General features: G+C 36.0%; 2 protein-coding genes across 3 annotated transcripts; one reads left to right on the top strand and one right to left on the bottom strand.

Annotated features, from left to right (window-relative positions):
* Positions 1-200: 200 nt before the first annotated feature.
* On the top strand, positions 201-18231 carry LOC139969490 (methylthioribulose-1-phosphate dehydratase-like). 2 transcript variants are annotated; one of them, XM_071974524.1, is made up of 9 exons: positions 201-350; positions 1918-2058; positions 2996-3090; positions 8374-8422; positions 9115-9232; positions 10863-10977; positions 11972-12032; positions 13592-13698; positions 15369-18231. In XM_071974524.1, the coding sequence occupies exons 2-9, from the start codon at positions 2032-2034 to the stop codon at positions 15469-15471; spliced, it is 675 nt and encodes a 224-aa protein (XP_071830625.1). In that variant the 5' UTR covers positions 201-350; positions 1918-2031; the 3' UTR covers positions 15472-18231. The 2 variants fall into 2 exon arrangements, with proteins under 2 accessions (XP_071830625.1, XP_071830626.1); XM_071974525.1 differs by having other exon boundaries at positions 285-305.
* On the bottom strand, positions 17814-21952 carry LOC139969489 (testis-expressed protein 52-like). Its single transcript, XM_071974523.1, has 2 exons — positions 21764-21952; positions 17814-20507 (listed from the first exon to the last, which is right to left on the bottom strand). Exon 2 carries the CDS (start codon positions 20477-20479, stop codon positions 19616-19618), a length of 864 nt encoding a protein of 287 aa, XP_071830624.1. The 5' UTR covers positions 20480-20507; positions 21764-21952; the 3' UTR covers positions 17814-19615.
* Positions 21953-21956: the final 4 nt, after the last annotated feature.

Raw genomic sequence — 21956 nt, 5'->3', positions numbered from 1 at the left:
ACAAAAAATGAAAAACACACTGCAAATTATTATTCTTCCAGTAGGTGCCCGAAAAATTCTCAGAATATTGCCCGAATTTTCACCAAAAAATATGGTTGGGAGGCTGCAACCCCCCAGCCCCCCCCCCCCCCCCCACGCCTATGCGGTTACATGTGTCTTGCAAGAGGTTGGCCTACTCTGTGTAGGTAACTGTAATATTTATGTACGCCCTTGTCACCTGACAGGCGTGGTACCTGTTTCACGAACCATTTTATCACACGCACTTGCCTTGGATGTGCACAACGATCAAGCAGCTTAACCAAATGGTATTAGGCATCTTCGTAGACGTTTTAGTGTAACCAAGCATAAAGGTATCGACAAAGTGATAGCTTTTTCTTTTCTAACTTGAGTATATACTTAAGACGACCCAATAAGTTAACGTAATAGTAAGGGTCACCTACAGTACTGTAGGCCTAGCCTAGGCCTAGGGTAGCATACGCCCATTAAAAGCCCCATTGACTTACACACTAAATCACAAAAGTAATTTGGTCTCTAGTCTAAGTCTTACTCTTAGTCTAGATAGAAGTTCTCACTAGCTAAACGCTACCCATCACTGGATAGCTGACAAGTTGGCCTTTCATGGCACCATCTTTGTTCTGTATCATGACCATGTAGATTTTTTTGCTATCAGAGCCTGAAGTACTATTAGTCAACAAACCTCTACACTCAGTAGTTAACAATTTTTGTACAGTACTGTACACTGCTCCCAAGAGGCCTAAAGGAGTCTAAAATTGCCTCAATTTTTTTCACCACTTGTACTCACATTCATGTTCTTCAATATGCAAGCCACAAGAAAAGAGATCATGATTAATACTGTATCAAAAAAGATGGTCTCGTACTGCATTTGGCACTTTTCCTGAAGGAGAACATCCCTGCGGATTGATATTTGATATGTATACAGTAGATTCTAATAGGAGTAGGCGACCCTAGGCCCTTGCCTGCATCTGTGATCAATATAACTTACTGTACATTGTCATTACAATAGGCTTGCCTTAAGGATGGTAAGTTAAACCATACATTTCTTTGTAAATAAGAAACCAGATTTCATTTACCAAGACCTTTGAGTTATAATATAAGCTCTACATGTCTGCAAAAGTAAAATCAGGAAAGATTGCCACAATTCAGTCTCTCTTCATATTTGTTGTTGTAATCTTTGGCTCATAACCATTTCGGCTGGCCCCAATTTGGCTTAAACTTGAAATAAGAAGTGGGTAATAACTTCTTCCTATTCAATGGCAGTCTAAAACAAAAGTAGCAATTGACTGATACTGAAACTGATATTGAAACTGATAATGTGGGTTTTCACTTTCTGTACTGAAGTACCAAGGGCATAATTCATCTGGAATCACATCTAAATTGCTATAGATGTAAAATGAGTGAAGAGCTACACAAATGCAATGATGTACTGTACAGTATTGGCAGTTTGTGTACACAGAAAAAAAATACAAACAATACAAAATTCAAATATATACTAAATTATTTCCTGGTACTGTACTATGGGTAAAATTATGCATAAGGTGGGATACTCACTGGGTGATGGTGGGTTCCATTGTGGAAATACTAATAATATTAAGATCGTAATGATAATTCGATCAAATGCCATAATTTGGAAGACCTCTTGTTAATGATATGTCAGTTTCATTTGACTAAGTAGCCATTGTCATACTGTAGTTTTGCCCACTAATTTTCCAATTTTATTCTGTTATTTCTACATATCCATTCTTATTTGATACTGTACTATAAACTGTATGTGTCCTACTTTTTAATAGCATTTCCTGGTTAATTCCTACAACCATCAAAAACATGAAATGAAGCAACTTGTTATAAAGATGGTTGCCAAATATTTAACCCTGTCCTTTTTTTCTCTTTTGCTTTCAGCAATTGTTCTATTTCTGTTGGTGGAGCCGGGTCTACAATAACTGTTAAGGGATACCTAGAAATGAGAACATTGACTTCCTATTCCAGAGTAGTTTAAAACACAGACTCACCAACATGAGTAGCAATAATGTTTATGACAAGGTACTGCATAGCAAAGTATTTCTCCTATACTACTCTAGGAACATAACCTCCATGTGGTTGCGCATTCTATCAAATTTGTATCTTTATACCATTTTTCCACCATCACATTTTTTGGTCCGTGTTTTAGCTGTGCTGTGCAGCCATTCTATCGATTGTGACTACTGTAAAGTGAAGCAAGACTAAAAATATAATGAAACCAAGTTTTCTACTATATTGCATGTAGGCTACTTTATACAGTAGCACTGAATCTGTACTCTTCTAACTGTACTACCTACTGTTACTCTACTTGTACTGTAGGTATAAAAATCTGACTTGACCTCAAATTATGAAGAAAAATATTAATTTTGTTAGGGTTAACTATGAAACATGATTCAGGTGAATGACCATGATACTTTACATTTTAAACAGAAAGTACTTTTGGAGGAGCAGTGTGTAATGGTCTTGTTCATTTTAATCTTTGGATGGACCAGGGATGGGCTCAACATTTAGTTGCACTGGTCTGAAGTGTAAAATTTTGTATGTTATACCATTTCATTTCCTCAACACTGAAGAAAGAAAATTTGTTTTTTTTTAAAGTTACAGTATATATGTTAAAAATCATGATATCTAAATTGCCATTTGCATTTTGGTCATATCAAAATATTAGAATTCATGCAAACTGACAGGATATAGAGTATCATTTCTTTTTGCATGTTTTTTTTCTTTGCTATATCATTCATCAGGACTGTTCTAAAAGCCTCACAGGCCATAGGAAATGTTTCGGCTTACTACTGTATGCTTTGCCCATCTACGGTTTTGACTATTCTGCAGATTACTCAAACGAAACAATGCTGGTTAAATGTTATGTCAAAAAATTAATTCAAGGTCTTTACTTTTTGACAAAAATCGTTTTCATTCAGTTGAAGTTTGAAGTTTCATTTATGTCCAATTTCCACAGGAACATCCGCGACATCTGATTCCAGAATTGTGTCGTTTATTTTATGATCTTGGTTGGATGACAGGATCTGGTGGTGCTCTCTCCATTAAAGAAGGGTTAGTTGTCAAATGAAAGAAGACTTTAATTGTCTTGTCAATGTAAAACTGCGTTTTTGCAGTAGTTGGTGACAGTTTTATGTGTTGCCTTTGTTTCCCATCCTTGGCCACATGGTATTAAAAATTGTCGGTGCTTAATAAAGTGCTGCTGTCAAAATTCGAGTTCTCTCTGGCTTTTTCCCGAATTACAGCACACATCAGTTAATGTACAGGTATGAGAACAGTCCAACAATATTTGCTGGTAATGGGCGGTACTTACTGTACGTACTTACCGTACCATGTGTTATTGTTCTGATAATGGGCGGTGCCTACCATTGTTATTGTTCTGATAATGGATGGTACTTACAATACCATGTGTTATTGTTCTCATAATGGGCGTTACTAACAGTACCATGTGTTATTGGATTATTCAGTTCCACAGGGTTCAGTCCTTGGACCTCAGTGGTTCCCTATTTATACACTTCCAATTCGTAGAATTTTGGTGAAGCACAATATTTCATATCACGTTTATGCAGACGATACCCAGATTTACATTGATTTCAGTCCTTCTCAAGATGAGAGTGTTAAAGCCATCAGATGCCTTGAGAGTTGCATAAATGATATCCGTTTGTGGATGAGACGTAATTTTTTGAAGCTTAATGAAGAAAAAACTGAGCTTTTGCTTTTTGGTTCCTTGCTTTAGCAAAAGGAACCTATGCAGTCAGGTTGGCGTGTGTGTGTGTGTATGTATGTATGTGTGTATGGGTGTGTGTGTGTGTGTGTGTGTGTCTGTGACACTTGCTTGGGTACGCTCTATCTCAATAAGGGAATGTTGGATTGAGGCCAAACTTGGACTATAGATCCGCCATATAGAGAAGGTGTGCCCTATTGTTTTTGGTGCCCACAAAGGTCACCAAAGGTCAGTTATGGTCCAAAAACCGAAAATATTAAAACTGCAATAACTCCCAGTGCCAATGTGCGACAAGATTGATATTTTGGGACAAGTTGTGAACTGGTTAGGGGAGCATTTTCAAACTTAACGGTCATGTGATCCGAGGTCACCAAAGGTCAATTAATGATAAAAAACTAGTATTTTTGCAATAACTTGAGAACGAAATGTCTGTTAGGGTTGGGAGTTGCCTCAATGTAATCCAATTGTCGACCCGCATCTGGGTGACCCTTGACCTCAATTTGACCTCTGGTGACCTTTTCGTGTTTTTGGGATTTTTACAGTTTCGATGCTATTTTCAGATGTCAAAGGTACCTTCTGATCATAAATGTCAATAGGTTGACCCCGTGTGACCTTTATGTGCGAAGTTATATGGGGTCAAAGTTTTTCGGTCGGAGTTAGGATGGTTGTACAGACTTTTCGTTTTGTTTTTTGGAATCAGGAGATTAAACTACATCTGAAACCAAGGTCAAAAGGTCAAAGGTCACATTAGAAAAAATGTGCTTATTTTGGGAGGAAACGAGCAAAAAAGAAAATGTTTGGTTTTGATGCTAGATTTGGATATCAAAGGTACCTTCCGATCAAAAATGTCAATTGGTTGACACCCGTGTGACCTTCGTGTGCGAAGTTATACGAGGTCAAAGTTAATTTTCACACATTTAATGCAACAACTCCCAGATCCAAGGTGTGACATGGTTGATATTTTTGGACAAGTTGCAAATGGTATAGGGGAATATTTTCAAACTTAACGGTCATGTGATCCGAGGTCACCAAAGGTCAATTAATGTCAAAAAACTAGTATTTTGGGGGTAGAAAATGGGCAAAGAATAAAATGTTTGAATTTTTATAGTTTGATGCTCTAATTTAGGTCTCATCAATCAAAAATGTCAATAAGTTGACCCAAGGTGACCTTTGTATGTTAAGTTATATGAGGTCAAAGTTAATTTTCAGACATTTAGTGTAAAAACTCCCAGTGCCAAGGTGTTACACAGTTGATATTTTGAGACAAGTTGCAAATGGTATAGGGGAATATTTTCAAACTTAACGGTCATGTGATCCGAGGTCACCAAAGGTCAATTAATGATAAAAAACTAGTATTTTTTGCGATAACTTGAGAACAAATTGTCCGTTAGGGTTGGGAGTTGCTTCAATGTAATCCAATTGTCGACCCGCATCTGGGTGACCCTTGACCTCAATTTGACCTCTGGTGACCTTTTTAGTGATTTGTGGATTTTTACAGTTTTGATGCTATTTTCAGATGTTAAAGGTAACTTCTGATCATAAATGTCAATAGGTTGACACCCGTGTGACCTTCGTGTGCGAAGTTATTTGAGGTCAAAGTTAATTTTCAGACATTTAATGCAATAACTCCCAGTTCCAAGGTGTGACAAGGTTGATACTTTTGGAGTAGTTGCAAATGGTATAGGGGAATATTTTCAAACTTAAGGGTCATGTGATACAAGGTCACCAAAGGTCAATTAATGATAAAAAACTAGTATTTTTGCGACAACTTGAGAACAAATTGTCCGTTAGGGTTGGGAGTTGCTTCAATGTAATCTAATTGTCGACCCGCATCTGGGTGACCCTTGACCTCAATTTGACCTCTGGTGACCTTTTCGTGTTTTGTGAATTTTTACAGTTTCGATGCTATTTTCAGATGTTAAAGGTACCTTCTGATCATAAATGTCAATGGGTTGACCCCCATTTGACCTTCGTGTGCGAAGTTATTTGAGGTCAAAGTTAATTTTCAGACATTTAATGCAATAACTCCCAGTGCCAAGGTGTGACAAGGTTGATTTTTTTGGACAAGTTGCAAATGGTATAGGGGAATATTTTCAAACTTAACGGTCATGTGATCCAAGGTCACCAAAGGTCAGCTAATGTTAAAAAAGTAGTATCATGGGGGGAGAAAATGGGCAAAGAAAAAATGTTTGAATTTTTACAGTCATGCTCTATTTAGGTCTCACCGATCAAAAATGTCAATTGGTTGACCTCCGGGTGACCTTTGTGTGTGAAGTTACATACAAGTTCAAAAGTTAATTTTTTGACATTTAATGCAATTAAATCTCAATGCCATGGTGTGACATGGTTGATATTTTGGGACAAGTTGTGAATGGGGTGGTGGAACATTTTGAAACTTAAAGGTCATGTCATCTGAGGTCACCATTGTTATCATATCTGTTGACACGCTTGTAGGTCTCTTATATTTCTTACATTTTCGATGCCATTTATAGATCTCAAAAGTGCCTTTTGATAAAAAATCAGATCACATTTTGTGATCACAAAAGTGTTGGCTATAGTGTTGGTTACTTTATGGGAACATGTAGGACAATTACTTGGACTATTTCAGCCCAATCTTGCTTGATAATATGATGTGTATTGTCATATACCCCAAGCAAGGAACCACAGTGCCCTTGGGCTCTTGTTGGTTCTTGTCATCAGCTTGCTAAAATTAATATTCCATTCATATCAATTGGTAATGTTCAGGTTCGCCCTTCCACTCATGCGCGTAATCTTGGTGTAATTTTCGATTCCAGTATGTCTATGAAACGCCACATTTCCAAAATAACAAGTTCTGCTGCATTTCATCTCAGAGGCATCTACAAATTACGAAACTATTTAAATGATAAGGCAACTGAACAAATTGTACATTCTTTTATCACTTCAAGGTTGGATATGGGCAATTCCTTACTCCTCGGTCTTCCACATGAACAGATTCATAGACTCCAATTAATCCAAAACTCAGCTGCACGTATTGTAACTCATTCTCATAAGTATTGTCATATCCACCCTGTCTTAAAAAACTTGCACTGGCTACCTGTAAAATATCGTATTATGTATAAAATTCTCCTTATTGTTTATAAACCACTTAAAGGACATGATCCAATGTATATTTCTGACTTATTACATATTTATGTCCCCTCTCGTAATCTAAGTTCCAGCTCTCAATTTTTATTATCTGAAATTAAGTCCAAACATTCTTGGGGGGATAGGTCATTTATTGTTTCTGCCCCTCACTTATGGAACCAACTTCCCTTAAAAATCAGAAAAACATCTACTCTCTCTAACTTTAAGAAGAGCATAAAATCCCACTTAATGACAAAAGCTTTTATATGATCTCATACCATTAAGTTTTTCTTCTGTCATTGTTTTGTATTTTTCTGTATTATTTGTATCATTTCTCATTGTCATTTGCGCCATGAACATTCTTTGAGTGGTGTGTGCGCATTATAAGTCTTATTATTATTATTGTTCTGATAATGGGCGTAACTTACAGTACCATGTGTTATTGTTCTGATAATGGGCTGTACTAACAGTACCATGTGTTATTGTTCTGATAATGGGCGGTACTAACAGTACCATGTGTTATTGTTCTGATAATGGGTGGTACTTACAGTATCATGCATTATTGTTCTGCTAGTGGGTGGTACTTATCGTACCATGTGTTATTGTTCTGATAATGGGCGGTACTTACAGTACCATGTGTTGTTGTTCTGATAATGGTTGGTACTTACAGTACCATGTGTTATTGTTCTGATAATGGTTGGTACTTACAGTATCATGCATTATTGTTCTGCTAGTGGGTGGTACTTACCGTACCATGTGTTATTGTTCTGATAATGGGCAGTACTTACTGTACCATGTGTTATTGTTCTGATAATGGGCGGTACTTACAGTACCATGTGTTGTTGTTCTGATAATGGTTGGTACTTACAGTACCATGAGTTATTGTTCTGATAATGGGTGGTACTTACAGTATCATGCATTATTGTTCTGCTAGTGGGTGGTACTTACCGTACCATGTGTTATTGTTCTGATAATGGGCAGTACTTACCGTACCATGTGTTATTGTTCTGATAATGGGCGGTACTAACAGTACCATGTGTTATTGTTCTGATAATGGACGGTACTTACAATACCATGTGTTATTGTTCTGATAATGGGCGTTACTAACAGTACCCTGTCTTATTGTTCTTGACATCTACTAGCAGAAAAATTGTCAGTGCCTAGTTTTCCCCTACTGACAAATGGCAAAGTCAACTGGCATTAATCCAGGAAATATTCCAAATTTTGACCATTACCTTGGGAAAGATTGCCATATTTCTGTTACTACTAGTGTAAGCTGTTGGTAGACAACATGTGTTTCTGTATGTGGCACCCCTTTTTTAAATACCTGACATTTGTCTCCTTTAATGTATAGTAAGTTTTCTACCATCCTATGACTGGATAGTGGAACATAATGCCTCCGATTGCCTCTACAGCAAAACTAGAAGTCTAGTAATACCATATCTTTCTGTCGTTACTTTTTATCTGTTTTGTTTTCAATATTATTTCTATTTCTTTGCCTTTCACAGAAATGAAATCTATGTAACACCATCTGGGGTTCAAAAAGAAAGAGTTCAGGTTAGCATCACATGTATCTTTTTGCTTCTGATAAGGAATAGGTATAAACAAAATAAGGAAAAGGAATAATACAGTCCAGGGGGAAGGGGAGGGGTAGGGATTTTCAAGAGGTAGATAAGGGTGGCAGTGGGCAATACGATAAAAGTTGGAACTATTCCAAAGGATCAAAAGTGACTTTGTATAATGTGAGGATTTTGGAATATTTTGCTGAATGTATGACTTTATTCAGAATTTTTGCTGTGATATGTTAGAGTCGAAGACAAATAAGATAATTCATTTACACACCTTTAAACATGCTAAAATTCTGGAAAGCTCCTTTAGAATGCTAAGTCTTGGATGACTTACCACCTCCATACATGCAGGCCTTGATGTTAATGTTTAATCCAAATGTTGTTTTCTAAATTCTAATTATTTACTCAACCAACAGAATTGTTATTGAGTTGACATAACCAACAGAGCCATCTCAGTGACAAAGTATTTATGATTGTGAACCATGTCATAATGAGACCATTAAAATGTTTTGTTTTTCCTTTTGAGTTTTTTTTGTTACATGTGAGGAACTGACCTATTGTCTCTGTAATATTAGACTTTATGGTCCAGTCACTTTAATGAACTGATGAAAGTGGATGACATCCTCAATGCAATACAGTACTTCATCTGTCCATGTATATACTTCTTACATTGACTTGCAGCCCGATGATCTATTCGTTACAAACCTGAACGGAGACGAGTTAGATGGACCTCCAAAGGAGAAGAAACTACGTCGAAGCCAGTGTGCCAGGCTTATGATGACAGCCTACCAAAAGAGAGGTCAGTGATGTGCCTAAGTTTAACATCTATTGTATATTGTATAAACATTGCACTGCATTCACATCTTGTATATTGGTTTACTGCATGTTTTAAAATGTCTTATGTTTTCATATTCTTTACAATTGTTTGATACTGTACGTTTTAGGTTTTCATATGTTAATGTTTTTATCTCAAATCCTGTTTAAAAATGTCTTATTTTTTCATATTCTTACATTTGTTTGATACTGTACTGAGTCTGTACGTTTAAGGTCTTCATATGTTAATGTTGGTATCTCATATCCTGTTTTATATAAGCATACAAGTACCCTCGTGGTTTAATAAAGTTGATCTAATCTAATCTTATTTTGACCTGCCATCCATCTTGGACATCATAGTTATGGGATTTGATGAAGTTTGAGGGAGAACTGTAGTTTAAGAAAGATTCCCCATTGGCTCTCCGCACCAGTTGCCAGAATCAACAGAGAGGCTGGAGAGCTTGTCATATCGGCATTTTTCTAGTTTTGTGGCACTTGACCAGATGTCGTTATCAAGAGTTTTATTACCATCTATGATTTTGGGTTACTGTTGACATCAAATCACCAGCTGTAGCACATTGTTAGCATGAGTTATTCACATGCTTGTCTATGATGATATAAAAATTGAATTACAAAATGTCACATGATTCGAGTCAAACAAATTGATTTAAAGATCAACTTAACTTGTGTTTTGTTAGGCAATTATTATTTTTTTTCTGTTTGGCCGAACGGCACAAGAGGAAGCTTGAACTAGTCAATCACCCGACAAGTCTGTATGTAGTTCATCAAGAGCGTTCGCAAGCTTGCGAAGGGCTTTCACATTATCTTCTTATTTTGATTTCAAGATGTATGAGCCTTTTTGTAATTTGTGAAGATGCAATCATTTTCCTCCTTGACATTGACATGACTGTGATGTTCATGAAAAACAAAAGTATAACAGGTTTATTCTACTTGAGTCTTACAAAACAAAGATGGGTATTTTAATTGTGAAGGTGTTGAAGTACCAACGATGCTGATGGACAATCTGGAAACTAGCCATAAACAAAAGGCAGACCGATGTTCGTTAGAGACGAATGTCTTATTGCAATTGACTGAGAGATATGTCATACCTGTAGTGTGAATTTGGTGTACTTAAAGGCATTGAAGACTCTCCCCAAACCGCCTGCTGCCATCTGAAAAGTTAACTTTCCGTTGCTTGCAAGGGAAGTTTTGTTCGTGTCCCTACAAAATGCAGACAGTAATGAAATATGATACCTTGTTACAGTATCTTTAGCTGGACCTGAGATGTTTATCGCTGTATAGTTTGTACACTTTGCTGTGGGTATTGACCGCAGCTATATGGTACTGACTGTACACTAGTGTCTAATTACCAACAGTACCCAAGCTGTGTGTGTATTTTCTGGGATAGATGGTGGTGTCTAACACTTCTGTTACACCTCATTCGAAACTAGGTCAGATTACCAGCATATGACGTTTCTTTTTGGGCGAGTCGTCACACCCTTTAAGGGTCACAGTACAAATTATGAACACAGAAAATTCTGAAATTTACAATGATGAAAATTGCCAATTAATATAATCATATTTTCTCTTTGTCGTCATCGATTTGAATTTTTAAGATCCCGGTGCTGTCTTCCACACTCATTCACCGTCTGCCACCTTCATCAGTATTTTATATCCCGGCAATGAATTCCGCATCACTCACCAACAGATGATCAGGGGAGTTGGTGGCCGGTGAGTTGGAGATTTTCTCATCTTCTCTGCAGAAATAGAGTATTAATAACATCCCTTGAAAGCTGTGTTGTAGCCAGAAGGGGGCTTTGCTTTGTGCTACAGTCTTGCCCCCCAAATGAAATCCAGTGATGTATTCAAAATTATATTTTTTCGAGTTCTAAAAGGTCAGAACTTGGTAATCAGACCGAGATATTAAAAATTTTGGGCCTTCATCATACCCACATACGGAGACCCTTGATCAATATCGTCCTGCAGAATAAGTGCCAATAATTTGGCCGGTTGTATAACCATTACAAATAAGCGCTAGCAACCCATGTGCATTTGCAGCGACCAATGATGCCACTCAATATATTCAATTTCATATATTCCTTGGTAATTGCCACCATCAACCATCACAGGGTTGCCCCCCTTAAGAAAAATCTTGCCCCCCTAACGATAGAATGCTGGCTACGCCACTGCTTGAAAGTAAATGTTGGATTGTTAGATGTTTTCAAGGAGACACAAAATCCTACCATCATTTATGGTCTCTATGATAGAGATGACTTTTATAAAAACAGTTTTCCCAAACAACTAATGAAAATCTTGTTCCATTTAACAGATATCACAGATTTAATGATCCTTCACAGGTCACGCTGAAGACTTGATCAAGTCTAAATATGACATCAGTCGATTACATTTTTTTCAGTTTATTTCGTTTTCAATAATTGAGTTTAACAACAATTGTATATTCTACCACAGTTCTAACTATTGCTTCAAGCAACATTAAAAGCAAATGTTTCTCTTTTCAAAGCTGGAGTCCTCTGTTTGCGAGTACCATGTGCGAATCCTTTGGTGGCCCTTGATGCAGTGAGAGTAAATAAAAGATGTCACATGCCAGAATTAAATTTCCCTCTCATTTTCAAGATGATTTGGATTGCTTTATTCAAAGATTTTCTAAACGTATTGTGTAGTATATGCATTGATAATCGTAGAAGTAATTTCATCTTTTTCACAGATATGATGAAGAACTAGTTGTGCCGATCATACAGAATGCACATGATGAGACAAAAACAATTGTAAGTAAAATTCCCATTAAATTAACACTAATCTTTGTTCTCACTCTTACACATAATTCTGACAATCCTGTGGAAATTCTTTGTAAGGTTTTGAACGGCAAAATGTATCGTTTCCTTTTGCTTTAGAAGTCTTGGGACAATTATTTTTATATTACATATATCTGTAAATATAGCTGTTATTTTATGACCATTTAGTGGCTGAACAGATGTTGTAGCATTTATATGGTATTGTTTTGACTGAAAGTCACTTTCCCCCAAATTTCATGAAATTGGTACAGAATGTCTGTCACTGAAATAAAGGAAATTTTTTCGTGGCTCCTGCGTACTGCTTATGTTATGGTATGAAAAATTGTGAAATAGGAAAACAGGGGAGGGAAGGAGTGGAATGAAAAAAACGCGGACCCAGTTATTAGTGAGTCGGGGATTAATTTGTAATTGAAATGCTTGTGAGAAACAGATCTGCTAGAAACAAGATGACTAATGAGGAAATGCCAACAGTTTTTAATATTTTTAGTGGTTTTTTTATTCAGTTATGTAATTTGTTTTCTCTAATTACGAAGTTGATATTTGACTGCGTTGATACATGATGCTTTGATATATATATATGCTTTGATATTTGACTGTGTTACAATGACGACATAAAATTCAGTTTGCAACGTAGTGCAAGGTAAACAGAAGACATCATTTAACATATGGGGCAGGGGGAAGAGGCAGGGGTGGGCTTGGAGAGAAGATCACTTTTAAAGGATTGGTTCAGGTGTCTGATATGTCAATCTTGTATGAAAGAGCTTTAAAAGACAAACAGAATAGTGAAGAAACTACCATGATAGCATTCTCTGTTCAGGAGATATCACACTTTGAAGATTTCAAAATTTCTTTGCAAATGACTGGTGTAGAAAGACTAACTGTGAGGGTGTGATGTCACATCCTCACTTCCTTAACATGTGTCAATATATTTCATTAAAAAATAATTTCATTTTTTTTCTCACAAATCTAAAAAATAAATATAAAAAACATTCTTCAGATGTTAAATCTCAAATACTTCCCTTGACACATATGAGATCTCCTAACGTATCTTTTGGTTGTAGGTCATAAAATCTTACAAAATATTAATGAAATAACAAAGACTTTTCAGGAATGTGAGGATATGACGTCACAGCTACGTGTAGTCTGATTTCAGCAGTTTCTACACATTCAGAGAGAACTTTAAACTTGAATATTTCCTAAATGGAAAAAGATATTTGAATAATTTCTTCACCGTTGGGTTTCTTTTATTGTCCTTTTTCATATAAGATAAACATTTGTGACACCTGAACTATTCCTTTAAAGAATGGTGACAGTAACACAGCACGTGCTGGCCAACATGGAAGCCTTGTCACATGACGTCTTCCCTTTGGTCAGAATTTCTCTCACTAATAACTCTCAAGTAAAATGCGAAATATCATAGCTGAGTTGGCTCTTCTTTTTATAGGAAGTCATAAAAAGTTGGGTGCAAAAAGCTAAAAGCTTCTATTATATTGTAAATTTAATCTCCTCTTTTTTCTTTTCTCTTTTTAAAGGCCAAAATGGAGAAAGCACTTGATGACTATCCTAATACCAATGCTGTCATAGTCAGAAGACATGGTATCTATGTATGGGGTGAATCTTGGCAGAAAGTAAAACTAAGGTAAGTTATAAATATCTTCGTCTGATACATAGTATCTATGTATGGGGTGAATCTTGGCAGAAAGTAAAACTAAGGTAAGTTATAATTTTTAAAGTCTGATACATAATATCTATGTATGGGGTGAATCTTGGCAGAAAGTAAAACTAAGGTAATTTATAGATATTTTAGGCAGATACATAGTATCTATGTATGGGGTGAATCTTGGCAGAAAGTAAACCTAAGGTAAGTTATAATTTTTAAAGTCTGATACATAATATCGATGTATGGGGTGAATCTTGGCAGAAAGTAAAACTAAGGTAATTTATAGATATTTTAGGCAGATACATAGTATCTATGAATGGGGTGAATCTTGGCAGAAAGTAAAACTCAGGTAAATTATAAATATTTTAGTCAGATACATAGTATCTATGTATGGGGTGAATCTTGGCAGAAAGTAAAACTAAGGTAAGTTATAAATATTTTAATCAGATACATAGTATCTATGTATGGGGTGAATCTTGGCAGAAAGTAAAACTAAGGTAAGTTATAATTTTTAAAGTCTGATACATAATATCTATGTATGGGGTGAATCTTGGCAGAAAGTAAAACTAAGGTAATTTATAGATATTTTAGGCAGATACATAGTATCTATGTATGGGGTGAATCTTGGCAGAAAGTAAACCTAAGGTAAGTTATAATTTTTAAAGTCTGATACATAATATCGATGTATGGGGTGAATCTTGGCAGAAAGTAAAACTAAGGTAATTTATAGATATTTTAGGCAGATACATAGTATCTATGAATGGGGTGAATCTTGGCAGAAAGTAAAACTCAGGTAAGTTATAAATATTTTAGTCAGATACATAGTATCTATGTATGGGGTGAATCTTGGCAGAAAGTAAAACTAAGGTAAGTTATAAATATTTTAATCAGATACATAGTATCTATGTATGGGGTGAATCTTGGCAGAAAGTAAAACTAAGGTAAGTTATAAATATTTTTATATATCTTTAATCATGTGTCTTTCATCATGTGCGGCAGCTACTGTTCGTATGGTGCGAGACCTGTAATGAAACAAAACAAGTGAAGTCATTGAAGGATGCTGGGCACATTATGCAGTAATGTAGTTCATGTTAGATAATCATCTAGCTAACACATGACCTAACACATATCCAAACACAAAGCTAACACGTAGATTCACAGTTAGCTGACACAGCTGAAAACGTATAGCTAACATGAATACGTTGCTAAGACAGAGCTAAACACATAGCTAGACCCGATAGCTAAAACACATTCTTAAAGGCATTGAAGACTCGCCCCAAACCGCGTGCGGCCATCTGAAAAAGTTTATTTTCTGTTGCTTGCAAGTGACGTTTTGTTAGTGTCGCTACAAAATGCAGAAAGTACAGTAATGAAAATGAAATTGACCGCAGTTGTATGTACAGACTGTATACACTAGTGTCTAATTACCGACGGCAGCAAGCTGTGTGTGTATTTTCTGGGATCAATGGTGGTGTTTAACACTTCTGTTACACCTCTTTCGAAACTAGGTCGAATTTCCGGCATTAGACGTTTCTTTTAGTGCGAGTCTTCACACCCTTTAAACATACAGCTAAACACATAAGCTAAAGAAAAGTTAATTCTCAGCATTCATCATCTCATTCTTGTCTCTCTCTTTCTCTCTATGACAGATGCGAGAGTTACGACTACTTATTTGAGACGGCGATCAAGATGAAGCAGTTTGGACTTGATCCAGCTGAGGTACCAAAAGGAGAAGAAGTAGCGCCCTCATAAAGTCACCTCTTCTCCTTTGGTGTCAGTCAAAAGCAATTGCACACTATCCAAGAAATTGATCAGATCAAAATGAATGAATGAATAGGATGCATGATTGCCTTTAAGCTTTGTGTGTTTCTTTGCCAAATAATTCAAATCTTGTTAAGAAATGTTTATGATCAAACAGTGAAGGTACTATAAAAACAAAACAAATTCGTGATCATTCTAAGGCGATTAAACCCTCATCTTTACTACTGTAAGTTATAAAGACACTTATGATGAACAATTCCTCTCCCAAATCACCCCCCCACTTCCTCTAGGAAGTTTCAAATCTTAAATGTTAAGTCATTGGGCTATCAGTTTGTCCTATTGTAAGTCTGCAATCCAAAGGAAAAACATGAAGACATGTGGGGAAGTTAATCTCAGGAAGTTTAATTAATTTAATGACCTGCCAGCAGAATATTGACAAATTAAGGCTCGCAGTATCGGAATGTTGAACTTACAGTAGGTGTGAAGGGCTCGAGGATCAACACAAGATCGACTCTCTAGGTACAAAAACAGGTGAAACACTAATTCAATTGACAGTCAAAGAAATGTGATGGAAATAATTACTGCAAAGTACTGTACAGACTAACTCATAAATATTCATAAATATTTAAAACTATAGCATGTGAAAATGTCAACTTCTTTACATGTGATGTCATAGTGCCTCTAGGAAGTCGCTACCGAGTGTAACCTGAGTGCATGGTATAAGGTTAATATGTCGATAAATTAGTACTATTAAAGAACTTACATTTACAGATATGTCACCTCTGAAATCAGCCAAAAACATTGACAATGAAAAACAAGAAATGTTTTAATACAAGATCTATGCGATCAGGACCCAGATCAATTCACTCTTGCCGTTGGCGAAACGATCTTGTCTTCCAAACTCGAATTATTTGTTGGTTGAGAGATTTGTTCACCATAAATAATTTCTATCATGCTGTTTAGTAATGAAGATTGGTTTTTTTAGTTTGCTTTAATTTCCTTTTATATAATTATTTTTACATGATGGGTAAATGTTGACGGGATCTGACGTTAAATAATGCTAAATAATAAATTTTCACAACAGGTTAGGTCCCACTTCTTTATGACAACATGATTTTTAATGCAGCAGCATGCACACAAAGTGTGACTGTTTGCCTGCACATCGGTGCTTGATTCGTAAGTGTGTGTTTTGTTTTAAGGTTTGAATTAACATGATTTACTTGGAATGCATCATCATGGCTCATCCGCAATAAAAAATCAGCTGTTATCACCATTCTTCCTTCCTTCCGTCTAATCTCACTAGCTTTACATGTTACTTGCCTTTGACATTTGATTTACAGTATATTTTTCTTCTTCTTATTTCAATTTATACTTTGGAAATGTTTGACATTCTAGGACTTTCATGAGGTGAATGTCGATCATGGTGTTTCAAGATATGATTTTGGAATTACATAATCTTTTTCCATGTAAAAGTTTGATTCAGTCTGATGCTAAGAGGTCTAGACAATAACTGTTCTTATGCTATCATAATATATGCTATATTATTCATGTAATGTTCTTAATTTGTTTTGTAAATTGCACATATTTTGAATGATTGTCTAGGACTGCATGTGGTGAATTTATGTGTTACAACATATTATGTTCATATTGCATCCAGCATGTCAGTGAGCCTTATTCTAATTAGAGGCATAGAGAATATCAATTTGTTCTATGTCCTCACTATTAATAGACATCTGATATGATCATTCTTCCTTCCTTCTCACCGATGTAATGAACTAATTAATGCAAAATGAATATTCATCATTTTACAATTGGTTTGTGATGAGTCAAATTTTAAGATTTTTCAATATAAATTATAAATTCGTTTCTTTGAAAAGTTTGATATAGTTTTATTGAATTACAGTACTCCCGAGATATTAAGGGACATGCTTGATTTCTTTTTTTCCGTTTCATGCAATTATTTGTAATTATAGATTTTTCGTTCTTTTCACATTTTGAAGGTGCATGTATGTTATTCCAGTGGACTTTTATCAGAAGTATACTGTACAATGTCTACCAGCATTTTGTTACAGTAGAGGTGTCTTGCATTTCTTCCTCACCAATGCCTTCAACAATGCGATTTGGTGACTTGCTCAATCAGACTCCAACAGAGAGACAAAATATATTGATAAAGGTCTAGAGTACAAATGCAATAAGCAAGGAAAATTCTCTCTAAAGCCAGCCTTTTCTTATAGTTAACTTACTGTTTAAATTTGTGTCAATTGATGAAATATTTTGTGAGGGTGCCTCAAATTGTTATCTTTGTTTCTCTGTATGAAGTTTACCTCTTTGCGTTATTAAGATTGTTTACACTATAATTGAATGAAAGAGTAGCAGTGAAATTCAGTGTCTATTCGAGTATCAGAGCATGTAGATTATAATAACGCTATGTAATACCCCTATTATCCTGACCAAGGTGACCAGGCATAACACAGTGTACAAAAAGTAAGGACGAATACAAAGTTACCATTTCATCATGCTTTGTTTTTCTGAATTGTGTAGCAGAGTCGTAAAGGAGTCACATCAATGAACATCGAGTCAATTCATTACCAGTGATTTTTTCCTGACTCTAGTGAAGTCATTGACTCAAGTCACTATTATCTCTCTGGGGAAAAATTTAGTCAGCTAGTACTGTACACATTTGAAATTTACATTTTATATTTCCTCAAATTTGACCTTAAATCATAGAATACAGAAAGAAGCAGTCACTCAGCTTTAAAGATGTACTTTCAATTTATTTCTGTGTCTCATGATATAGTTACAAAAAATAATATTAACACGGGCAGTTTTATTGCATTAGATTCAAATGCAGATTGCAAGACTATCACAACCTGTTCTGCCATACATATATAAAATTGCAAACAGAACAGTAGGATGTGAATAAAACTTAGTAGGTATCCCTATTTTCTTCAATTTCCTCAATTGTTCCAAAAGTTCATTTCTGACAAGTTTCTGAATATCTCAGAATTATGGCCCAAATTTCCATCATGCTTTGCTGTAGATACTGTTGCCATGTTATCAATAAATTTAGTAAAGCTGTGTTGAATACACAGAGATATTTTATCTTGTAAAGCAGGGTAAAATTAGTGCTGTTTGTGTTTTGTTTTATGATAGATCTATCAAAGAGGTGGATCTTGCTGAACCTTAAGCACTAAGTCTGTTTGTCATCGACACCTGTGTACACTATTATATCGTTTTACTGTGGAGCAGTGTACAGTACCATAGAATGTAACTAATCATATTGCAATCTGTTGCAGTAGAAGTATAATTAGTAGTACTTTGACAACTTGTCAAGCTGGCTTGATTCAAATGTGAGTAACCAAACATACTACTGTTGATAGGGTACTGTGTAAACATTGATATTTAAACCATAAACAAAAGCCTAACTGAGAATTTTATTGGACAATAAAGATGAGCTAACTTTCAGAAAAATGCTTTTGAAGGTGGCAGTATTAACAAACTTGTGACACTTTTCTAAAATAATTGAGAGCAATTACCGCTGTACATTAATGGAGATGTATTGTTAGGTTATTGCTACACTAAAACAGCATAATACTTCAAGTGACGAATTGATACATTGTGGAGAACACAGACCTGAACGTAGTACGTACTGACATCTTCTTTTGCAGATCCTTCTAACCTGAAGCTGATGTTGTTCAATCAATAATATCTTGTCATGATACAGGTAGCACTAACACAAAAACAGCCTTTGTCTCACTTAGCAGTTAAAGTTAGGCGTGTCTTGAGATTCATGTAAAGTAAATTAAAATTTAAAGTATAAAGCAAATAACCCCACTTTAACCTTTAACAGATCTGAGACAGTTCGGTATGCTGCTGTACTGTACACTTTTGTGGTCTATGAAATTTCTATGCAGAAACATCTATTTTTCACCAAATGGACCGATAGCAAAATGTCATAGTTCATTGTTCTAAAAATAGAAAAATCATTGCTATGGTGAAAGAACGAGGTGAACAACAATGGACATACTGTACAGGACAGCAATCTCATGTCTAAACATGCCTATAAAAAATTCACTTTTGGATTAATTATATTGGTTCTGCAGAAGATATACATGTATAGCAATATAATTGAGCTTTATTTAAAGAATATTTCAACAGGCCTTACCCTCTCTCTACTCTTTGTAAGGGAAGATCTAGTTACTTGCTCTTTCTGCACATTGATAAATTCTGGGTTGTTATCTTTGAAGGATAATTTCCATAACCTAGCAGGACTGGTGCGGTGTGTTCCCAGCATATGTCGTTCAATGTCCCTCTCGTGTTCTTCTTTTAGCCTGTAGGAAACAGTTTGGGTATCCGGTAACTTGACTTCAGGGTGGTCATAACGTTTCATACTCTGTGGAGGTAGGATATTTCCGTCGCTGTCCATGGCCGGTACTCTCATTTGGCTTCGAAGCTTCAATAGTTTAAACTCTTTGAGTTCTCTCTGTGACTTTGCAACGGCTATTTCCTTTCTCTTCCGATCTTTGATGACTTTCTTGGATTCTGACAGATATTTACTTAACGTACTATTAGTCATTTCTGATGGCGGTGGAATCTGTAAGGGGTAGCTAATGGCAATGGTCTCGTTCATCCGACGTCCCGGTGAATTAATCCTATATCCCTCGCCGTGGCTAAAGTTCCTCCACACGTTACTGTTGTAACCTTCATCCCACTTGGGAGGGAAAGGAGGAGCCCGGCATCCAAGCTCAATCCACAATCTGAAAGGAGACGAAGGCTGTGGTTTCACCGATTCTGGAACAAATGTTCTCATCCGATGAGATATGTCCATATCCAATGCAGAATGAGGAAGTTTTCTGGAGGATCTGCTTTGTTGTGGTCTTGGTCGGAAGGCTGTATGATATGGTCGATTGGAGCCATCTAGGTAGTCCCTCTCATGGGCTGTCATAGGTACAGAGTTGTCGTCATAGTAACTTCTATGGAAGGGTACTGCTAGTGCCATATTGCAGCGATAATCAATGCAGAAAGATCTAAGGAAAGAATTCGTGGAAGGAATATATCAGTAACCTTGAAAGTTCAGTGAAGTTTATAACAAAATAGCACTCATAGCATGCTGAAATATTCACAAAATCAAGCAGTAATCTTAGAAGTTAACTTTAACTACTGTAGGTCTATTTCATCTCTGATCAATTGAAGCACGATATTTCATGAAAGAAATAAAACATATGTACACATGAAAAAAAAAAATATTGCATAGGTCCAGTATACTCACTACGCAAAATGCAGTTGTTATTTTCTCTACCTATGGGTAAAAATGTCTGTGTGATCAAGTTTTCTTCTGTATCATGTCTGTGTATGAGATTGATGCAACTATATCACCCTTCATAAAATTTGCCTTACGAGGCTTTGTTCTGTATGTTAAAACTAATGTTTATATTTTATATCCGCACGTTACGTGCTAAACAGCTACAAACTACTGTACTTGGGTACCGTTGTTTTCCGCACACGTTACTTTCCGCTGAAACAAAACGGTGTTTTCCGCAAACAAATTTGTCAGCGGAAAACAACGTTTTTTTCAGCGGAAAGTAACGTTTTTTTTTTTTGAAGGGACAGAATAACTTGCTGAATTGATTAGGCACATGGAATGATTTAGGAAGGTGGAAAAGATTGTTAACTGTAACAGGATAAATCGGCCATGATTTTAGATGTAACTCGTAAGAAAGGTGGTGCAAAATGCGTGTTCGACTTACCCTTACTTATACAGCCATTTCCAGCGAAAATCAAAGATACCGCCTTTTACAACTTTTTTTTTTTAAACTATCATTACGCGGACCGCAGTTTTAATACTTTATTAGATAGTCAATCCTTCATAACGCGGGTGTCCCTTTGCCCTTTTATCGGCCGACCACCACATACTTCTTTAATAATCCCTAATTACACACCCCCAAGCCTCCTCTGTATTATAAGCAGCTTAACTTTTCTGACATGAACTCAGTCTAGACATCCTTTATCGACGTTCTTTGATACTTTCTCATGTTATTTTAATCATCCTGCCTGAATTTGGTATCCTAAAATATGCGAAAAATATAGTATACAGGAAGGTGAAAAAAAGGTGTTTTCCGCAGAAGAATTTTTTCAGCGGAAAGTAATTAGCGGAAAGTAACGTATGCGGAAAACAACTTGATGTGGTACTGTATGCACTACAACCTACAGGTTAGTGAGCCGTTCATACTCTCATTATCTGTTCGAATGTCAATGAAATCACGGAGCAACTGTCTATACTTACGAATCGTCAATTTTAAGCGGAATTTATTCTAGGCTCGGAGGACAGGTTCTTGGGTACGTTAACACACAGTACGTTGAACAACATAATCACAACCTGTATTTCCATGTATTTCCTTCTCTCGAAGTATTGGTTCTTATTCTTCCTTACCACACTCCGAACGGTATAGGGGTAGCAATGCACCTGATGTGTTGGT

This window comes from Apostichopus japonicus, chromosome 7, assembly GCF_037975245.1.
Source record: "Apostichopus japonicus isolate 1M-3 chromosome 7, ASM3797524v1, whole genome shotgun sequence".
In the NCBI taxonomy this organism is placed as follows: Eukaryota; Metazoa; Echinodermata; class Holothuroidea; order Aspidochirotida; family Stichopodidae; genus Apostichopus; species Apostichopus japonicus.
The sequence above is the reverse complement of the archived record's forward strand: the minus strand, read 5'-3'. Positions and strand labels throughout refer to the sequence as shown.